The 18,454-nt window shown below is 39.1% G+C and overlaps 1 protein-coding gene and 1 long non-coding RNA gene across 4 annotated transcripts; one reads left to right on the top strand and one right to left on the bottom strand.

Moving 5' to 3' along the window:
- Positions 1-2: 2 nt before the first annotated feature.
- Positions 3-16,190, top strand: ZCRB1 (zinc finger CCHC-type and RNA binding motif containing 1). Of its 3 annotated transcripts, XM_032248514.1 has the most exons (9): positions 3-202; positions 2,973-3,058; positions 4,706-4,734; positions 10,165-10,276; positions 10,613-10,720; positions 14,415-14,527; positions 14,622-14,697; positions 15,205-15,368; positions 15,693-16,190. In XM_032248514.1, the coding sequence occupies exons 2-8, from the start codon at positions 2,975-2,977 to the stop codon at positions 15,334-15,336; spliced, it is 654 nt and encodes a 217-aa protein (XP_032104405.1). In that variant the 5' UTR covers positions 3-202; positions 2,973-2,974; the 3' UTR covers positions 15,337-15,368; positions 15,693-16,190. The 3 variants fall into 3 exon arrangements, with proteins under 3 accessions (XP_032104405.1, XP_032104407.1, XP_032104406.1); XM_032248516.1 differs by lacking the exon at positions 2,973-3,058 and having other exon boundaries at positions 20-202; XM_032248515.1 differs by lacking the exons at positions 3-202; positions 4,706-4,734 and having other exon boundaries at positions 3,030-3,058.
- Positions 8,314-12,326, bottom strand: LOC116530412. The gene is made up of 3 exons (XR_004259980.1): positions 12,138-12,326; positions 9,412-9,419; positions 8,314-8,328 (listed from the first exon to the last, which is right to left on the bottom strand). It is a non-coding gene; the product is annotated as an uncharacterized LOC116530412 (long non-coding RNA).
- Positions 16,191-18,454: the final 2,264 nt, after the last annotated feature.

The following is an 18,454-nucleotide window of genomic DNA, read 5'->3' as shown; positions in this document are numbered from 1 at the left end:
GCTCTTGGCCCGCCTTCGGGGCCGGAATCTCCAACAAGCGGGAAGAGGCCCAGCGGCTGCTACCTTCTCGTTTCCGCGCCTGACCCCTCCCAGGACTCGTGATGCCTAGGCCGCTGCGAGTGGCTACCAAGAGTCGGGGTTGAGCCCCAGCTGAGCCGAGGGCTCGCACTCTTCTGGTCTGCCAGGCCCGCCCCACCTAAAGGTAAACGCCTCCAGCTTCGGTTTTCTCCCTTGCGGGGCCCCTTCCCCAGACTCGGCTACCAAAATGCTCTGCTCTCTCCCGCCACCCTTTTTATTTCCAGGACCTTAACTTCTGCCTGCCTTCACAGCTCTCAGCAAAACGTCCAACGCGTAGTTTCAAAGGAGAAACTTTTCAAAAGCGACCTATGTTGAGTTTTGAAGTTTTCTAAATAATTCCCCCCAAAACACCAAACATCAAGCAGTTTTCTTATTCCATCGCGAATTGGCATGCCTGAGTCAATATTTTTCCATTTATGATGGTTCGTCTCCGCATCTCAAATACACACCACACGCTCTTTTTAAATCAGAAATTTGAATTTGGCCGGGCACGGTGGCTCAAGCCTGTAATCCCAGCACTTTGGCAGGCCGAGGCGGGTGGATCACGAGGTCAAGTGATCGAGACCATCCTGGTCAACACGGTGAAACCCCGTCTCTACTAAAAATACAAAACATTAGCTGGGCATGGTGGCGCGTGCCTGTAATCCCAGCTACTCAGGAGGTTGAGGCAGGAGAATTGCCTGAACCCAGGAGGCGGAGGTTGCGGTGAGCCGAGATCGCGCCATTGCACTCCAGCCTGGGTAACAAGAGTGAAACTCCGTCTCAGAAAAAAAAAAGAAATTTGAATTTGATTGAGTCTGATATTTTCACGGTAATTTGCTGACCTTGTAAAATTAATTACTGATTGATTACATTTGTAAACTTTGTATACATACATACATACATACTGGTATGTCTCCTCCAGGCACCAAACCTATTTATATAAAAGTATCATTTCATAATTTGGCAATAATAAGCAAAATTAGTGTTCGAAAGAAGTTTACATTGTCAATACGTAAAGCTTGTCATTGTCATACTAAATGGGGGAAAAGTTTACATTGTCATACTAAATGGGGGAAAGAAAATTTTCCTGCTAACACCACTCCAGAGAAAAAATATTAAAACAAACAAAAAAGGTACCCAACCATAGTACAGGCATGCACAGCATAACTTTTTGGTTCACGACAAACCACATATACCACGGTGGTCTCCTAAGAGTATAATATACTGTACCATATTTTTACTGTACCTTTTCTGTGTTTAGCTACACAAGTATTTACCATTGTATTTCAATTGCCTACATTATTCAGTACATTAACATGCTATACAGGTTGTAGTCTAGTAGCAATAGGCTAGACCATACAGGTTTGTCTAAGTACAATCTGTGTTGCACTATGATATCGTGGAACACACTCAGAACATATCTCCTTCGTTAAGTGTAGCATGACTGTATTAGCAAAAATCAGTGGCTAAGGTTCTTTTGAGGCCCTAGGCTCTTTCTGACCTGGGTGTGCAAGGTGAAGGTATTGAACATATAGAATACATATTCATTCGATCAATTTTTTTTCTCATAGCCTGAGGGGAGGTTAGGACTGGCTTCAGGGTTTTTCCATCATCTATTTAAAACCCCTCTCTTGTCCAGCACTGAAAGAATACTTGAAAGAAGAAGAACCAGGCCGGGCACGGTGGCTCAAGCCTGTAATCCCTGCACTTTGGGAGGCCGAGGCGGGTGGATCACGAGGTCAAGAGATGGAGACCATCCTGGTCAACATGGTGAAACCCCGTCTCTACTAACAAAAAAATACAAAAAATTAGCTGGGCATGGTGGCACGTGCCTGTAATCCCAGCTACTCAGGAGGCTGAGGCAGGAGAATTGCCTGAACCCAGGAGGCAGAGGTTGCGGCGAGCCAAGATCGCGCCATTGCACTCCAGCCTGGGTAACAAGAGCGAAACTCCGTCTCAAAAAAAAAAGAAGAACCAAAAAAGATTTTTTTTTTTTAAGTGGTGACTGGGGAAAAGGTATTCCTTAATTCAGACTGCTGGAGTTATTGCTCCTAACTTCCTAAAATGTAAGGAAGGTAGGTTGGGCGCAGTGGCTCACCCTGTAATCCCAGCATCTTGGGAGGCCGAGGCGGGTGAATCACGAGGTCAAGAGATCGAGACCATCCTGGCCAACATGGTGAAACCCCATCCCTACTAAAAATACATGAAATTAGCTGGGCATGTTGGCGAATGCCTGTAATCCCAGCTGCTCAGGAGGCTGAGGCAGGAGAATCACTTGAACCTGGGAGGCGGAGGCTGTAGTGAGCCAAGAATGTGCCATTGCATTCTAGCCTGGGCAACAAGAGCAAAACTCCATCTCAAAAAAAAAAACAAACAAACTTAGCAACATCTTCAAGAACAAAGGCAAAAGAAAAAAGAAGGTATACAAATCTGGCATAATTAAATCAGTAATTATTAATACGGTATTGGGTTTTTTTTTGTTTTTTTGTTTTTTGTTTTTTTCAAAATAATGCCCAGACTGGTCTGATGTATTGGTTTTATTTGGAATTAAGAATACCTGGTTTAGGCCAGGTGTGGTGGCTTACACCTGTAATCCCAGCACTTTGGGAAGCTGAGGTGTGTGGATTACTTGAGGTCAGGAGTTCAAGACCAGCCTGACCAACATGATAAAACCCCATCTCTACTAAACATACAAAATTAGCCGGGCATGGTGGTGCATGCCTGTAATCCCAGCTACTTGGGAGGCTGAGGCAAGAGAATTGCTTAAACCCAGATAGCAGAGGTTGCAGTAAGCTGAGATCGCTCCATTGCATTCCAGCTGGGGCAACAAGAGCAAAACTGTCTCAAAAAAAAAAAAAAAAAAAAAAGTCTTGGTTTAGCTTGATTGATGATAGGTTTATTTTCACTTTTAGAAATGAGTGGTGGATTGGCTCCAAGTAAGAGCACAGTGTATGTATCCAACTTGCCTTTTTCCCTGACAAACAATGACTTGTACCGGGTAAGTAAATCTTATCTAGTGACTGCTATTTGAGATACAGATAACCTGAAACTAATAGTTCTCCAAGGCCAAATGCTTTTTTTCTTTTCTTTTTTTTATTCTGTCACCCAGGTTGAGACGCAGTGACCCTATCAAGGCTCACTGCAGCCTCCCCACCCCTCAGGTGATCCTCCCACCTTAGCTCCCTGAGCAGCTGGGACTATAGGCGTGTGCCACCATGTCTTTACAAGCTGCCTGGGAAAGTAAGGTTGGAAGATTGCTTGAGCCTAGGAGGTCAACGCTACAGCGAGCCAAGATCATACCACTGCACTCTAGCCTCAGTGACAGAATGAGACCGTGTCTCAAAAAAAAATAAAAGAAAAAAAAGAGGCTGGATTTATTGAACATTTATTATGTGCTGAACATTCTTGCAGGTAGTAGAGACATATCGGTGAAGAAGAAGACAAAAAGCCCTCTTGGTACCCTTAGTATAGCATGAGAGAAACAATGCAAAATACTAAAAAGTCAAATTATATGTTAAATACTAATGAGATGCTAAGGAGAAAAAATAAAGCCGGAAAGGTGGGCTATTAAACGTTAAGTTGAGAATGGAGGTGAAATTTTACATAGGGTGGTGGGAAATGCCATTATTGAGAAGGTGACTTTTGAATAAAGACCTGAAACAAGTAAGAGATAGCTGTGCAGATTCTAGAGGACAAGCATTTCAGAAGAAGAAGGGTAATCTTAGGTAAGCCCACTCTGAGTGCCTTATAGGACCTATTTGCATCATGGTAAGAACTCTGGCTTTCACTCTGAGTGAAACGAGAGGCCATTAGTATTATATAGAAAACCGTACTGGCCTTCAGAACCCAGTGTTGCTAGCACTGCAATCCAGTTACAGTATGTGACATTCCAGCATTATACAGCTTAATCATAGAAAAAAATCCATTATTATTGGTTGCATATACTAACACATTCTAAAAGATTTTTTATTTAATTGGAACTCGTAGTATATGGGTAATGAGCTGGAACTGTATAAATAAATGAGATGGCATAGGATGAAGTAAAAGTAACAGGAGAGCCAACTATAAAGTTCTACTAACATATTAATGGTGGGCAGAGGAAGAAGACTGATAGAAATGGATTTTTTCATTATAAAAGCTTTTATATAAGGTTTGTTTTTTGTTTTTGTTTTAAATAAAGCAGTCTAAGGATCTGTCTTCTCAAACAGGGATTGCTTCATAGGAATAACAAAGTAGAGGTGAGGGTAGAATTGGAATAGTGCTACTCCATAACATTGCTATTTGAAGCACAGGTGTAGCTGGCACTATGGCGGAGTTGACAGTTGCCATGGGCATACCTCAGGAACACAGCAGCTATCCAGTGTGTATGCCTTGGATCTACCATTTGTGTAAAGTGGGTTTTTTTCTCTATATTCACTCCATTGTCAAGTCTAGAAACTGAGGCAGATATATGTGACTCCAATAAAAATAAGAATGTTATTCTGGTCACCAAAAAAATTTTTTTTTCTAGGGCCTGCCTTATATATACACTGAAGGCTGAAATTTTTCATAAACTGTAACAAAGAATTTGGTCAATGTCTGTAACCTGAAAATTTGATGTTTTTATTATTTTAAATTAAATTGTAAATATGTGGTCTTGTTTCAGATATTTTCCAAGTATGGCAAAGTTGTAAAGTGAGTATTCACATTAAATTTTGTACCTTCATTTAAAAGTTTATCTGAATTTGCTTTTCTATTATTCTTTTAATGGCAGTAGATTTTTAAAAATAAAACATACTTGATATAACAAAGAAAATAATACTATTAACATTTTTATGTCAATTTTAGTTGGTTTTCCATCTATATAAACATGTAGATGGAAAATTTTTCTTAAAGATTGTATTCCACCAAAACCTAAAATGCAATAAAATAAATAAATGGGGAAAAAAAAAAAGATTGTATTCCATACATGCAATTTTTTTTTTAATTTGATATATCATAAAATGTCTTTCCATGTGCTATAAAGATACATCCTCATATCTAATGGTATACAAATATTTTGATTACTAGGAAATGTGTAATTAAGTATACTGTAAGTAGATTAACATTTTTCAAATAGTGTGAAAACAAATATTTCAGTGCATCTGACTTGCAGAATGCTATGAGACAGATAAATGGAAAACATATTACCTGCCTTTGGAGAAAGCTTAGCTCATTGGAAAGACTAGAAACATACAAAAACGGTAATGGATGATAACAGCAATTGGAGCTGAGGGTTAAGGAAGGATAAAAAGAACTTGAGGGTCTCATATTTCACTGTTTTAAATCAAGCAACTATGTTATGAGGCAAAAAAGTAAAAGCAGGATACTGTCATCCTAACTATCTTTTAACCAATATACATTCTGAGGTAAAATCCCAAGAATTTCCAGCATATTTATCTTGACTAGTTTCTCCTAGTATTCCATAAATGGATGTTAAACAGTTGAAGCTCATTGGCATCTTGAAATTATTAACTTCTTTTACAGTTACTTTGCTATTAAAAAATCATTATCAGCCGGGCGCAGTGGCTCACGCCTGTAATCCCAGCACTTTGGGAGGCTGAGGCAGGCAGATCACAATGTCAGGAGTTTGAGACCAGCCTGACCAACATGGTAAAACCCCTCTCTAATAAAAATACAAAAATTAGCTGGGTGTGGTGGAATACGCCTGTAATCCCATCTACTCAGGAAACTAAGGCAGGAGAATCACTTGAACCCGCGTTGTGGAGATTGCAGTGAGCTGAGATCGCAACACTGCACTCCAGCCTGGGTGTCTCAAAAAAAGAAAAAATCATTATCAAAATGCTTCTGCGTAAATTTTTGGATGTTCAGATTTTGAAAAGTCACCATCATCATCGGTCCAAACACTGGTAATGATGATGGTATGTGATACTTAAATGAGCACATATATGCTAGGCATTGTTCTAATCTCTTTATGTATTTTATGTATGTTATTTAATTCTCATAACTGCCTTTTAAGGTAGGTACTATTATCATCTCAATATTATAAATGATTAAACTGAAGCACATAGTAACCTAAGGTCATTTTGCTAGCTAGTAGTGGAGAAAATGTTTGAATCCAACAGACAGACTTCAGAGCCCATTCCCTTTTACCTTTTATCTTTTTTTTTTTTTTTTTACCTCTTTGTCAGAATCTCTGAATGGATATCCATATAAATATATAGTCCTAAACCATGAAAGGGCTATGTAGTTAAAATACAGAGTCATAAGCACCTAGAAACAGGAAAGACTTGATCTAGTCTGGAGAGGCAGAGAAGGAACTAGGTCAGTATCCTTTGAGTGGAAGCCTAAAGATAAGTAAGAGCTAAGTAGCCAAAAATAAGGGAGGAATATTTCAGGTAGAGGAAATACCTTATGCAAAGGCCCTGTGGCAAGAGAAAATAAAGTGAGATCAAGAACTAGAAAGAAGGCCAATGTGACTGGAGATGAGTAAGGGGAGAAAGCACAAGATGGGTCCAGAGATGGAAGCAGGTTCCTCATCTTGCTTCTTGGCCAGGTTATAAAGGTTATTTGGTTTTCATTCTAAGAAATCAGGAATCATTTAAGAATTTTAAGTGAGGGGTGACATAATTTAAATTTTTTAAAGTTTATTCTGGCTTAATGTAGAAATTCGATTGGAGGGGAACAAAAGCAAATGCAGCTGGGCATGGTGGCTCACGCCTGTAATGCCAGCACTTTGGGAGGCTGATACGGGAGGATCACTTGAAAGGTCAGGAGTTCAGGACCAGCCTGGCCAACATGGCAAAACTCCGTCTCTACAAAAAATACAAAAATTAGCCGGCCTTGGTGGTGCACACCTGTAATCCCAGCTACTTGGGAAGCGAGGCATGAGAATCACTTGAACCAGGAAGGCAGGTGGAGGCAGAGGTTGCAGTGAGCCAAGATCATGCCACTGCACTCCAGCCTGGGTGGCAGAACTTGCTAGAGAAAAAAAGAAAAAGAAGAGCAAATGCAGTGAGACCAGTCTGAAATCTAAAACCGTAGCCCAGGGGAGAAATCTGTACTAAAATAGTACAGGTGGAGATACAGAAACTGTTCAGATTTGAGAAGTGGTCAGATTTCAGCCATCATTGAGGTAAAGTGGGTAATACTTAGTGATATGTATAGGAAGCAAAGTGGATGATATTTAGTGATATGCTTACTTTGTATATAAGGACTGTGTGAGCAAGAAGGAGGCGTTATGGATGACATTCAGGTTTCCCAAAATAGGGTATGCTTCATATTATGTGCTTAAATAAGTACATCTTATACCTTGTATTAGGAAATGGTGCTACTATCTACCTCTTTTCCCTTGCCAGAAACATGAGAGTCACAGATTTGTCCTTTTAAATGGCTGGTGTGATTTTTTTTTTCTGTTACCGCAGAAGTTATCTCTATCAAACTATTTATTATATGATATTGGTTTGTAGGTCTGTCTCCACCACTAAACTGTAAGTTCTTTCCTGAGGGTAAAAACTACTGTTAGTGCTTAGCACATGAGTTTGAGGCTAACAGAGTGACTGAATGACCAAATGAATGAACATATACAGCGCATTCTTTTAGAAACTGCTTTTCCCATTTTTTAAAATCTATCCCATTGAATATAAAGGTGTATCTATCAATCAACATCTTAAGCCAAGCACATATGGGTTACAGAGACAGTCTTAAAGGAGTTTACATTAAAATAGATGAAATGAGGCATTGATTATGAATAACACAATTCAGCAAAGACTAGCATAAAGGAGGAGAAATTATATCCAGTTGAAGCTATTAGGAACTGACATATTGGCCTAAACCCCTAAAGAATGAGGAAAATTTTAATAGGCAGTGATTCAGAAGTGAAAGAAGATAGAAGCTGTGTGAACAAAGGCACAAATTTGGGGAAATACAGGCCATGCTACCGGAGCATTGAGTGGTTTCTTTTGGGTAGACCTCGTAGTTTGTGTGGGAAGGAGCAGTGAAAGATGAAAGAGATGGGAGCCAAATCATCAAGGATGCTGACTGTGGGACAAAGAATAGGTAACTTATAAAACCAAAACTTTTTGAAGAAAGGAATCATGTGATTTTATTTATTCCTTAAGTAGAAGACTACTTAAGCATATGACAAAATTATAAGAGAAAAAATTAGCATAAAGGAACCAATAAGAATAGACTGTTGAAACAGTAATGCCCCTGTGGACAAGAAAAAAGCAGTGGAAATGGAAAAGAGGCAACAGATGAGAGATCATTAATTGAGGATGATATAGAAAGCTAACACTTCTTTTGGAATAGTACTTTAAAAAAAAAGATTTATAACTTTCACAAACATTATGAAGAATTCCAAAATGTAAAGCAACTACTGTATTCAGTATTTCTATCAAAATTGGTTCAAACCTCTCCTGCATATTCTCATAACTGTGGTGCTTTGATGATAACCAGTCTAAATTTGAACCTTCTTTCCTTGGGTGCTTGCCTCTCCTTACCTTCTAAGCACATTGACTATTCAGGTACACTGTTTGAGAAACTAAACCATTTAAGTTGCCCTAAATTATTTCAACCTGTTTCTTTTTTTAAATGACATTAGACATCCCTTTTCTTAATATAGTAGCATCTTTCTATCAGTTTCATTCCAAAGACTAATATGTACCTTAACCCAAACCCAAATAAAATAATTTTAATATGGGAAACGTTATGCTGAATAAAATTTCTATTTATGCCGGGCGCGGTGGCTCACGCCTGTAATCCCAGCACTTTGGGAGGCCGAGGCGGGTGGAACGAGGTCAAGAGAGCGAGACCATCCTGGTCAACATGGTGAAACCCCGTCTCTACTAAAAATACAAAAAATCAGCTGGGCATGGTGGTGCATGCCTGTAATCCCAGCTACTCAGGAGGCTGAGGCAGGAGAATTGCCTGAACTCAGGAGGCGGAGGTTGCGGTGAGCCGAGATCGCGCCATTGCACTCCAGCCTGGGCAACAAGAGCGAAACTCCGTCTCAAAAAAAAAAAAAAAAAAAAAAAAATTTCTATTTATTTATTCACTTGTGTCCTATTATCTGTTTTCCTGCAATTCAAACATTAGAAAATGTTAAGTAAATGACATAGGGTGTGCAAGGGCCTCCAGGAGTAGGGATGTGTACGGGGCAGGAGAAAGAGTAGGCTCTGTGCTCTCATAACTCTCCTTATTACTCAGGTACACCCTGGGGTGTGATGTGGCTAAAAACCACAGTACTGGAGATTCTTTTTTCTTAAAAATCTGGGTCTCATTATATCACCTAGGCTGGTCTCATCTCCTGTGCTCAAGCATCCTCCTGCCTGTGTCTCCCATGTAGCTGGAATTACAGGTGCTCACCACCACACTGAGCACTGGAGATGTTTTTTTCTCTTTTCCCTTAAGATTCTTTAAAAGAATATTAATACACTTTTAAGACCGGGCACGGTGGCTCATACCTATAATCCCAGCACTTTGGGAGGCCAAGGCAGGCAGATCACGAGGTCAAGAGATCAAGACCATTCTGACCAACATGTTGAAACCCTGTCTCTAGTAAAAATACAAAAATTAGCTGGGCTTGGTGATGCACGTCTGTAGTCCCAGCTACTCAGGAGGCTGAGGCAGGAGAATCACTTGAGCCCAGGAGGTGGAGGTGGCAGTGAGGTAAGATCACGCCACTGCACTCCACCTTGGTAACAGAGCAAGACCCCATCTCAAAAAAAATAAAAATAACAGTTTGATTCTAACTTAAAAAATTAGTAAATCATTTTACTTTTTGTGTAAAAAAGTATACCTTTATTTTGTTCTGTTTTGCAAGGTGAGGGAGTTAGTATGGAAGAGGGATTATGGTTACTCTTCAAGATTCCATTGTCTCTATAATCTCTTTACTTCTCTGGTTAACTCCTAATCATAGCTGTGCTCACTTCTGTTAAATCAGTATCACCCTTTCTCATTTCCATTCTTGGTATCCCATGATTTTGAAGAGATAGCTGATTTTTCAAATGTATGTATTAATTTTTCTTGTAAATTTTTAGCCCTTTTTTAAAATGAATTTTTCAAATATTCATATCTGTTTCATCTATTGCTGCCTCATTTTTAACTCTTTGTTTATGCTTTAAGGGTTACCATAATGAAAGATAAAGATACCAGGAAGAGTAAAGGGGTTGCATTTATTTTATTTTTGGATAAAGACTCTGCACAAAACTGTACCAGGGCAATAAACAACAAACAGGTAAGCTGTTCATCAGAGTTTTCAGCCCCAAAGCCTTTATGCTCATCCAGACCAAAAATATGGGGATGTAATGGATCATCAGGTCTAATAGGTATCAGTAGATTCTTAAGATATCTAACTAATGGAAAGAAAAGCGGTCAAAACTGTACTGGGTTCTCAAAACATTGGTGGAATCTCAGGAATAAGAATACTACAGAATAGAATTTATCACACCAAAGTGGCAATTCTAAAATAATCCAAAATAAACTGGAATTGAAAATTTGAGAAAATTGGATTAAATAATTAATTTTAGGTTTGAATGAATACATTCTGCATTTACATTTTTCTCTGGTTTAGTTATTTGGTAGAGTGATAAAAGCAAGCATTGCTATTGACAATGGAAGAGCAGCTGAGTTCATCCGAAGGCGAAACTACTTTGATAAATCTAAGTGTTATGAATGTGGGGTAAGTAAACCTAAAACGTAATGGAACTTTGCATAGTTTACTTTCAGATACTTTTCACATCAGTCATTTATTTTTGCTCACCAAAACTTCTTACTGACTAAACCAGGTTATGAAAATTGCTTTATTTTTAAAGATTTATTTTTTTGAGACAGGGTCTTCCAGTGTCACCCAGGCTGGAGTGCAGTGGTGCAATCACAACTCACTGTAGGCTCCACCTCCCGAGCCCAAGTGATCCTCCTACCACATTGTCAAGTAGCTGGGACGACAGGCATGCACCATCACACCCTGCTAATTTTTAAAATTTTTTGTAGAGGCATGTTCTTCCTATGTTGCCCAGGGCAATCTCAAACTCCTGGGCTCAAGCATTCCTCCCACCTCAGCCTCCCAAAGTGCTAGGGTTACAGGTGTTAGCCACTATGCCTGGCCTAGTTGTTTTACTTAGGTACTCTAAATTCATCTAAGTAAATGCAGTTGAAATACAGTGTGTAAAGATAACCTGAGTTCAGTAATACAAAGTGGTATTTCCTCTAGTTCCTAAATCTTTGAAAATCACTAGTTTTAAAAGTGTTAGACTTTTTAACATTTTCTACTTATGTATTGCCTTGAAAGATTTTGATAACTCATAACTTCTTAAGAGGATATTGCCTGTTTCTGTAACAGTTTTTAAGTGTCACAGTTCAATACTAACATTATCATGTGACCTTATCCTCTATGGAATAGTGTGTTTTGAAGTTTTTAATTTTTATTGCTAGTATTTTGTAACTGAACTATCCCCACATTTTCTTCTTTGATTCTCTTCATGATCTGTCATTATCCATTTAAAGTTTTGGTGATGAGGAGAGATAGCCATAAACAAGTCTGTATAAGGTCTGTATTGGTACCAAGAGAATTTTAATCTGGTTCTCACAGCTCTAAGTTTGTAAAATGACCATATAAAATACTTAAGAAATAGGCCAGGCACAGTGGCTCACACCTATAATCCTAGCACTTTGGGAAGCTGAGGTGGCAGATATTTGAGGTCAGGAGTTTGAAACCAGACTGACCAACATATTGAAACCCTGTCTCTACTAAAAATACAAAAATATAGCCAGGTGTGGTGGTGAGCACCTGTAAACCTCGCTACTCGGGAGGCTGGTTTACAGCCAGGAGAACCACTTGAACCTGGGAGGTGGAAGTTGCAGTGAACTGAGATCACTTCACTGCCCTCCAGTCTGGGTGACAGAGCAAGACTCCGTCTCAAAAATAAAATACTTAAAAAACAGAGTCCAGAGGTAGTAACGGGGAGCTGGGGAGAGAATTACTGAGATACCATCCTGGCTACAAGATCATATGGAAGATTCAGGGAAATGTTTGAGGTCCTCTGCCCCACTGTCACTCCCCATACCCTCCACCAAAAAAGAGACCTAAATAGACTCACAGAGTCTTAGATACTGATTCTGTCAGTTCCTATGATCCTAAAACCTCTTAAGTAAACACTTCAGAAACTTTTCCAAAGTCCTGATTTTTGTAAAAGAAGGAAAGGGAGGGAGGGAACATAGTTATACTCAGATTAGTATATATATTCATATTCACAGCAAATATTAAATTATCTGAGAAATACTAGATGAATCTGTTTTTTTTTTTTTTTTTTTTTTTTGAGATGGAGTTTCGCTGTTGTTGCCCAGACTGGAGTGCAATGGCACGATCTCGGCTCACCGCAACCTCCGCCTCCTGGGTTCAAGCAATTCTCCTGCCTCAGCCTCCCGAGTAGCTGGGACTACAGGCACGCACCATCATGCCCAGCTAATTTTTGTATTTTTAGTAGAGACGGGGTTTCACCTTGTTGACCAGGATGGTCTCGATCTCTTGACCTCGTGATCCACCCGCCTCGGCCTCCCAAAGTGCTGGGATTATAGGCGTGAGCCACTGCGCCCGGCCTGATGAATCTGTTAATCAGTTACTTTTCATTTATGGATCCATAGAGTTGTTATATTTTTTACATTTTTATATTTAATTTCCCTCCCTTCAGAAAAACCTATTTATATATACCTAGTCTGGTTTTTCTCAAGTTACTTCATTAAATCCTTTTTAAGTATTGGATATGTTAATATTTTTTGCTGTATTATTTCAAAACACAGCTTCATATATGCTTAACTATATTTTCTCAGCAGCTCGTTAACAGTAAGTACCTTTCTTAGGTTGAGCTATATCCTAGGTATACAAAGTACACAGTTTGTCTGCTCTGTCAAATATACTGGAAAGGTATGATTATTGTTCCCATCTATCGTTCTAACCTTGGCTCAGTCCCCATACCCTACCCTGACATAACATCTTAAATGTAATTGTAGTAAGCTGATGTACAGATTATAATTGAGCTTTTAAGTTTTACAACTCAATGTTCTAGCTAAGTAGAAATAATAGTCTACTCCAGCATTGTCAAATAAGAATGTAATGCAAGCCACGTATGTTACTAAGTCTTCAGAAATCCAATGTGTATTTTATCTTTACAGTGTATATCTATTCAGACAAGTTGTTAGTAGCCACATTGGCTGGCTAGTGGCTACTGTAATTGGGTAGTACAAGTGTAGTCAGGATATGAAAAGAAAAAAAATGAAAGTAATTAACAGGAAAACTGAGAAAGACATTTTCCTTTTTTTTTGTTTGTTTGTTTTTTGAAACAGAGTCTTGCCCTGTTGCCCAGGCTGGAGTGCAATAGCTCCACCTCAGCTCACTGCAACCTCTGCCTCCTAGGTTTGATCAATTCTTGTGCCTCAGCCCCCCGAGTAGCTGGGATTACAGGTGCATGCCACCACACCCAGCTAATTTTTGCATTTTTATTACAGACAGGGTTTCACCATGTTGGCCAGGCTGGTCTTGAACTTGAGACCTCAGGTGCTCTGCCCACCTCAGCTTCCCAAAGTGCTGGGATTACAGGCTTGAGCCACCACACCCAGCCAGTTGGCTTTTAAAACAGAATCTTAAGCAACATCTTGGAAATTAACAAGAATAGTTTTATCCTTGTTTTATCAATAACTTAAGATGTTTACATTTAGCATGAATGATCCATTTAAATTTTGAATTATTATTATTATTATTATTATTTTTTGAGATGGAGTTTCGATCTTGTCTCCCAGGCTGTAATGCAATGGCACAGTCTCGGCTCACTGTAACCTCTGCCTCCTGGGTTCAAGCAGTTCTCCTACCTCAGCCTCCTGAATAGCTGGGACTATAGGCATGTGCTGCTAAGCCCAACTAATTCTTTTTTTTTTTTTTTTTTTTTTTTTTTTTTTTTTTTTTTTGTATTTTTAGTAGACATGGGGTCTTACCATTATGGCCAGTCTGGTCTCAAACTCCTGACCTCAGGTGATCTGCCCACCTCAGCCTTACAAAGTGTGAAGATTACAGGTGTGAGCCACTGCACCCAGCCAATTTGTTTGAATTTTTAGATTTAAAATGTTTGAGAGACGCCTGCTACTTCTAACTCTTAGTAAAACTACTAAATAGTCGTAAATGTTAAAATAACTGAGAGTTTTAATATCACCTTCTAAATATTTAAGTCCTGGGTTTTATCATTAATGTCTTCTGTATAGTCCCAGTATGGGAATATGCTTTTTTAAATTCAAAATCCTTTTAGTGTTAGGGTAGCAGGCAAGTTTTTGTAAATAACAGCAACAAATACAGTGTTTGTCCTTTCCTTTTTAATGGGAAACAAAAGGAAAGTGGACACTTAAGTTATGCCTGTCCGAAAAATATGCTTGGAGAACGTGAGCCGCCAAAGAAGAAAGAAAAAAAGAAAAAAAAGAAAGCTCCTGAACCAGAAGAAGAAATGTATGTATATTACCTTTACTAAATACATTATCAAGTTGCTTTTGTCTTTTTACTATTGGTTGGTTACATTCCAATTTGTTTTTCTTTATTTAAGTGAGGAAGTAGAAGAAAGTGAAGATGAAGGGGAGGATCCTGCTCTTGACAGCCTCAGTCAGGCCATAGCATTCCAGGTATTAAACTGTTCTTTTAAAAGGCATCATGCAATAGCTGACTTGGTTTATAGTCTGTGCTTACTTCATTGATCACCTCATGGCAACCTCTCTTTTTCCTCTTAACCTCGTAAGCTTTGGAAGACAGGCTGTTTCTCTGAAGTACTTAGAGCAGTGTGAATGAAAAGTTCCCACTGGTTCTTCCTAGATTTTAAGGGCCCCACAACACTTAACTATCTTAATCTGTTTTGATTAAAGAAATGACCAGAACTGTTTGCTCAGTGTGAATGCAACCCAACAGAAAATATTTTTTTTAGAAATTGCCTAGGATAATTTTGAGTAAGATTGTGAGATGGGACAGAACTCTGGGGAAGGGAGCAGATCTTATTGTTTGCATGGACTAGGAGGGTGGGAAGTAATGGTATTTGTGGTATGTTTTTGCCATGCTTTGAATTAATGAACCGTAAATAATATTAAACAGGTTATTGGTTTTGTTTTGTTTTTTTTTTTTTTTGAATCACATTACAGCAAGCCAAAATTGAAGAAGAACAAAAAAAATGGAAACCCAGTTCAGGAGGCCCCTCAACATCAGATGATTCAAGACGCCCAAGGATAAAGAAAAGCACATATTTCAGTGATGAGGAAGAACTTAGTGATTAAAATCTTACCCTAGCACAGTAATAAAAATCAAGATTTGGCCGGGCGCGGTGGCTCACGCCTGTAATCCCAGCACTTTGGGAGGCCAAGGCGGGTGGATCATGAAGTCAAGAGATGGAGACCATCCTGGTCAACATGGTGAAACCCCGTCTCTACTAAAAATACAAAAAATGAGCTGGGCATGGTGGCGCATGCCTGTAATCCTAGCTACTCAGGAGGCTGAGGCAGGAGAATTGCCTGAACCCAGGAGGTGGAGGTTGCGGTGAGCCGAGAGCACGCCATTGCACTCCAGCCTGGGTAACAAGAGCAAAACTCCGACTCAAAAATAAATAAATAAATAAATAAAAATAAAAATCAAGATTTGTTAGTAATAATCCTGAAGAGCTAATTTTAATAAAAATAAAAGTTAATACTATCATGTTAATACTATTATCATCTTAAGAAAAAAGATATTTTAAAAATTTATTTGAAAAGTTCATCATAAGGGCTTTATTCATATCTGATTTGTTTACATGAGGACTTCTGAAATTTAATCTTTAAAAACTTCCTGAAGACCGAAAAGCTGAATGATTTATTGTTACTTATGTTAATAAACTTTCCAAGAGAATTTTGTCCTTAAATATGGGTGTTTTGTCATCATATTTCTTGTAGCCTTAACCCAAATCTGGATACATTGTAAATACCTATAAAATATAAAGTAACATAGCTCTAAAAGGGTTAAAATCAAACACAGGTGTTATTTGTCTGCACTACCCATAGCACCAAATTCCATTCCCTAGAAGAAACTACTCACAGGTGCACACATTGCTAAATAAAATACATATATCTCTGTCACTTAATAAAAGAATAAAGGAGAATTATTCAATCTCATATACTTCTCCTACCTTCCTCAATCTTCCCGATGTCGCTGTGTTAAAAATTTTGGGGAAATTCATATGTATTTTTTTTAATGACAATATAAATACTTTTCACTTCTGAGCCAAGGAGTATGCTATGATTACATTTTTCCTAGAGTTAATAATTGTATTTTTCCATGTTATTGTTTTTGTATTTATGACTAAATCTTCCCATTCTATCTACAGGTGGTTATATGGGAATGGGATTAGATAGAGACTCTTTAGTTTTCTACTTTGTATATTTCTATATTGTACACACTTTGTAAGAACACCCATTTTTTAACAGTAAAGCAATAAAAATAAAGTTAATACTATCTGGCCGGGCGCGGTGGCTCACGCCTGTAATCCCAGCACTTTGGGAGGCCGAGGCGGGTGGATCACGAGGTCAAGAGATCGAGACCATCCTGGTCAACATGGTGAAACCCCGTCTCCACTAAAACTACAAAAAATTAGCTGGGCATGGTGGCGCGTGCCTGTAATCCCAGCTACTCAGGAGGCTGAGGCAGGAGAATTGCCTGAACCCAGGAGGCGGAGGTTGCGGTGAGCCGAGATCGCGCTGAGCCGAGATCGCGCCATTGCACTCCAGCCTGGGTAACGAGAGAGACTCCGTCTCAAAAAAAAAAAAAAAAAAGTTAATACTATCATAGTAATACTATTATTGTCATCCCAAGAAAAAATATATTTAAAAGATTTATTTAAAAAGTTCATTATAAAAGAATGAAATGTGAATCTACAGCCTTAAAAAAAAATGAAAAGTTCATTATAAACCTTTATTCGTGTTTCCACTTTGAAAACCACAAACACAATGAAAGTGTTAACTACCCACCAGCAAAGAATAGAATCTTCTAGATCTCAACAAACCAGACAGAATGATTGCAGGCAGTATTCAGCTGTCTCTTTGGCCATTAATTAGCCAAATACCACAACAGTTGTTTGGTTTTTTTTTTTAATTTTTTTAAATTTAATTTATTCACTATTTTTTGAGTCAGAGTCTTGCTCTGTAGCCCAGGCTGGAGTGCAGTGGCGCGATCTCGGCTCACTGCAACCTCCGCCTTCCAGGTTTGAGCAATTCTCCTGCCTCAACCTCCTCTTCATATGGTGGCAGAGATGACCACCATTATCTCTAAAGCTAGGAATCCCAACAAAGAAAACCCCTTTCCCAGTGGTCCCAGCAAAAGTTTCAAGAAAAGCCCTGATTGGCTAGGTCTCTGTCACAGTACCCCATTCTTGGAAATAAGTAGAGTCAGTCCCACCCAAACTACATCAAGTGAAAGTGTTCCTACGCAACACGCTATCTATTGTCAATGTGGAAATTATCCTTTCAAAAGAATCTAAAGCTTGAAAACCTCCTTTCAATATTTCCAAGGGCAGAATACTGAGACAGCCAAGCAGGACACATAAAGATTCAGACCAGGCACATTGGCTCACGCATGTAATCTCAACACTGGGAGGCTGAGGCAGGTGGATCACCAGAAGTTCAAGACCAGGCTGACAAACACAGTGAAACCTGGTCTCTACTAAAAATACAGAATTAGCCAGGTGTGGGGGCACAAGCCTGTAATCCTAGCTACTTGGAATGCTGAGGCAGGAGAATCGTTTGAACCCAGGAGGCGGAGGCTGCAATGAGCTGAGATCCCGCCACTGCACTCCAGCCTGCACAACAGAGTGAAACTCTATTCTCAGAAAGAAAAAGAAAAGAAAAGACTATATATGGAAAGAAGGTGAAAACCTCCTTGGAAAATAGTTTGATAAGCACTGTTACTTTAACAATGCGAACAGCTACAGTCAGACCGAGCCCTCAGTCTAGAGAATGGGCTTAAGCCATTGTCAATTTTTAAAAACACTGTGTTTATAAGATCCAAATTTTGGCCGCGCATGGTGGCTCACACCTGTAATCTCAGCACTTTGGGAGGCCGAGGTGGGTGCACGAGGTCAGGAGTTCCAGACCAGCCTGGCCAAGATGGTGAAACCCCGTCTCCATAAAAAAAAAAAAAAAAAATCCAAATTTTAAGAATCCTTATATACTGCTATGGATAAAGACAACCAGTTAACAATTTTAATTAAGATGTGGCACCTAGAAATAAGCAAACCAGAAACATAAAAGCTTTTATAGAAAGCAGACTCCTTTCCAGGCATGTTGCACTTTTCAACAGCACATCTTTGCAAGATGCATGGCTTTACATGAAACACATAATCTTTTTTTTTAAGAGACGGTATACTTTGGC

Source organism: Sapajus apella, unplaced genomic scaffold (assembly GCF_009761245.1).
Source record: "Sapajus apella isolate SASKATOON/1434 unplaced genomic scaffold, GSC_monkey_1.0 scaffold66, whole genome shotgun sequence".
NCBI lineage: Eukaryota > Metazoa > Chordata > Mammalia > Primates > Cebidae > Sapajus > Sapajus apella.
This window is presented reverse-complemented; position numbering and strand designations above follow the sequence as displayed.

What these genes read in the sequence shown, in the direction of transcription:
- ZCRB1 (XM_032248514.1), top strand. Translation starts at nt 2,975, where the DNA reads ATGAGTGGTGGATTGGCTCCAAGTAAGAGCACAGTGTATGTATCCAAC. An exon ending in CAAACAATGACTTGTACCGG is followed by an intron (nt 3,059 to 4,705) that starts GTAAGTAAATCT and finishes GTCTTGTTTCAG; the next exon opens with ATATTTTCCAAGTATGGCAA. An exon ending in GGGCAATAAACAACAAACAG is followed by an intron (nt 10,277 to 10,612) that starts GTAAGCTGTTCA and finishes TCTCTGGTTTAG; the next exon opens with TTATTTGGTAGAGTGATAAA.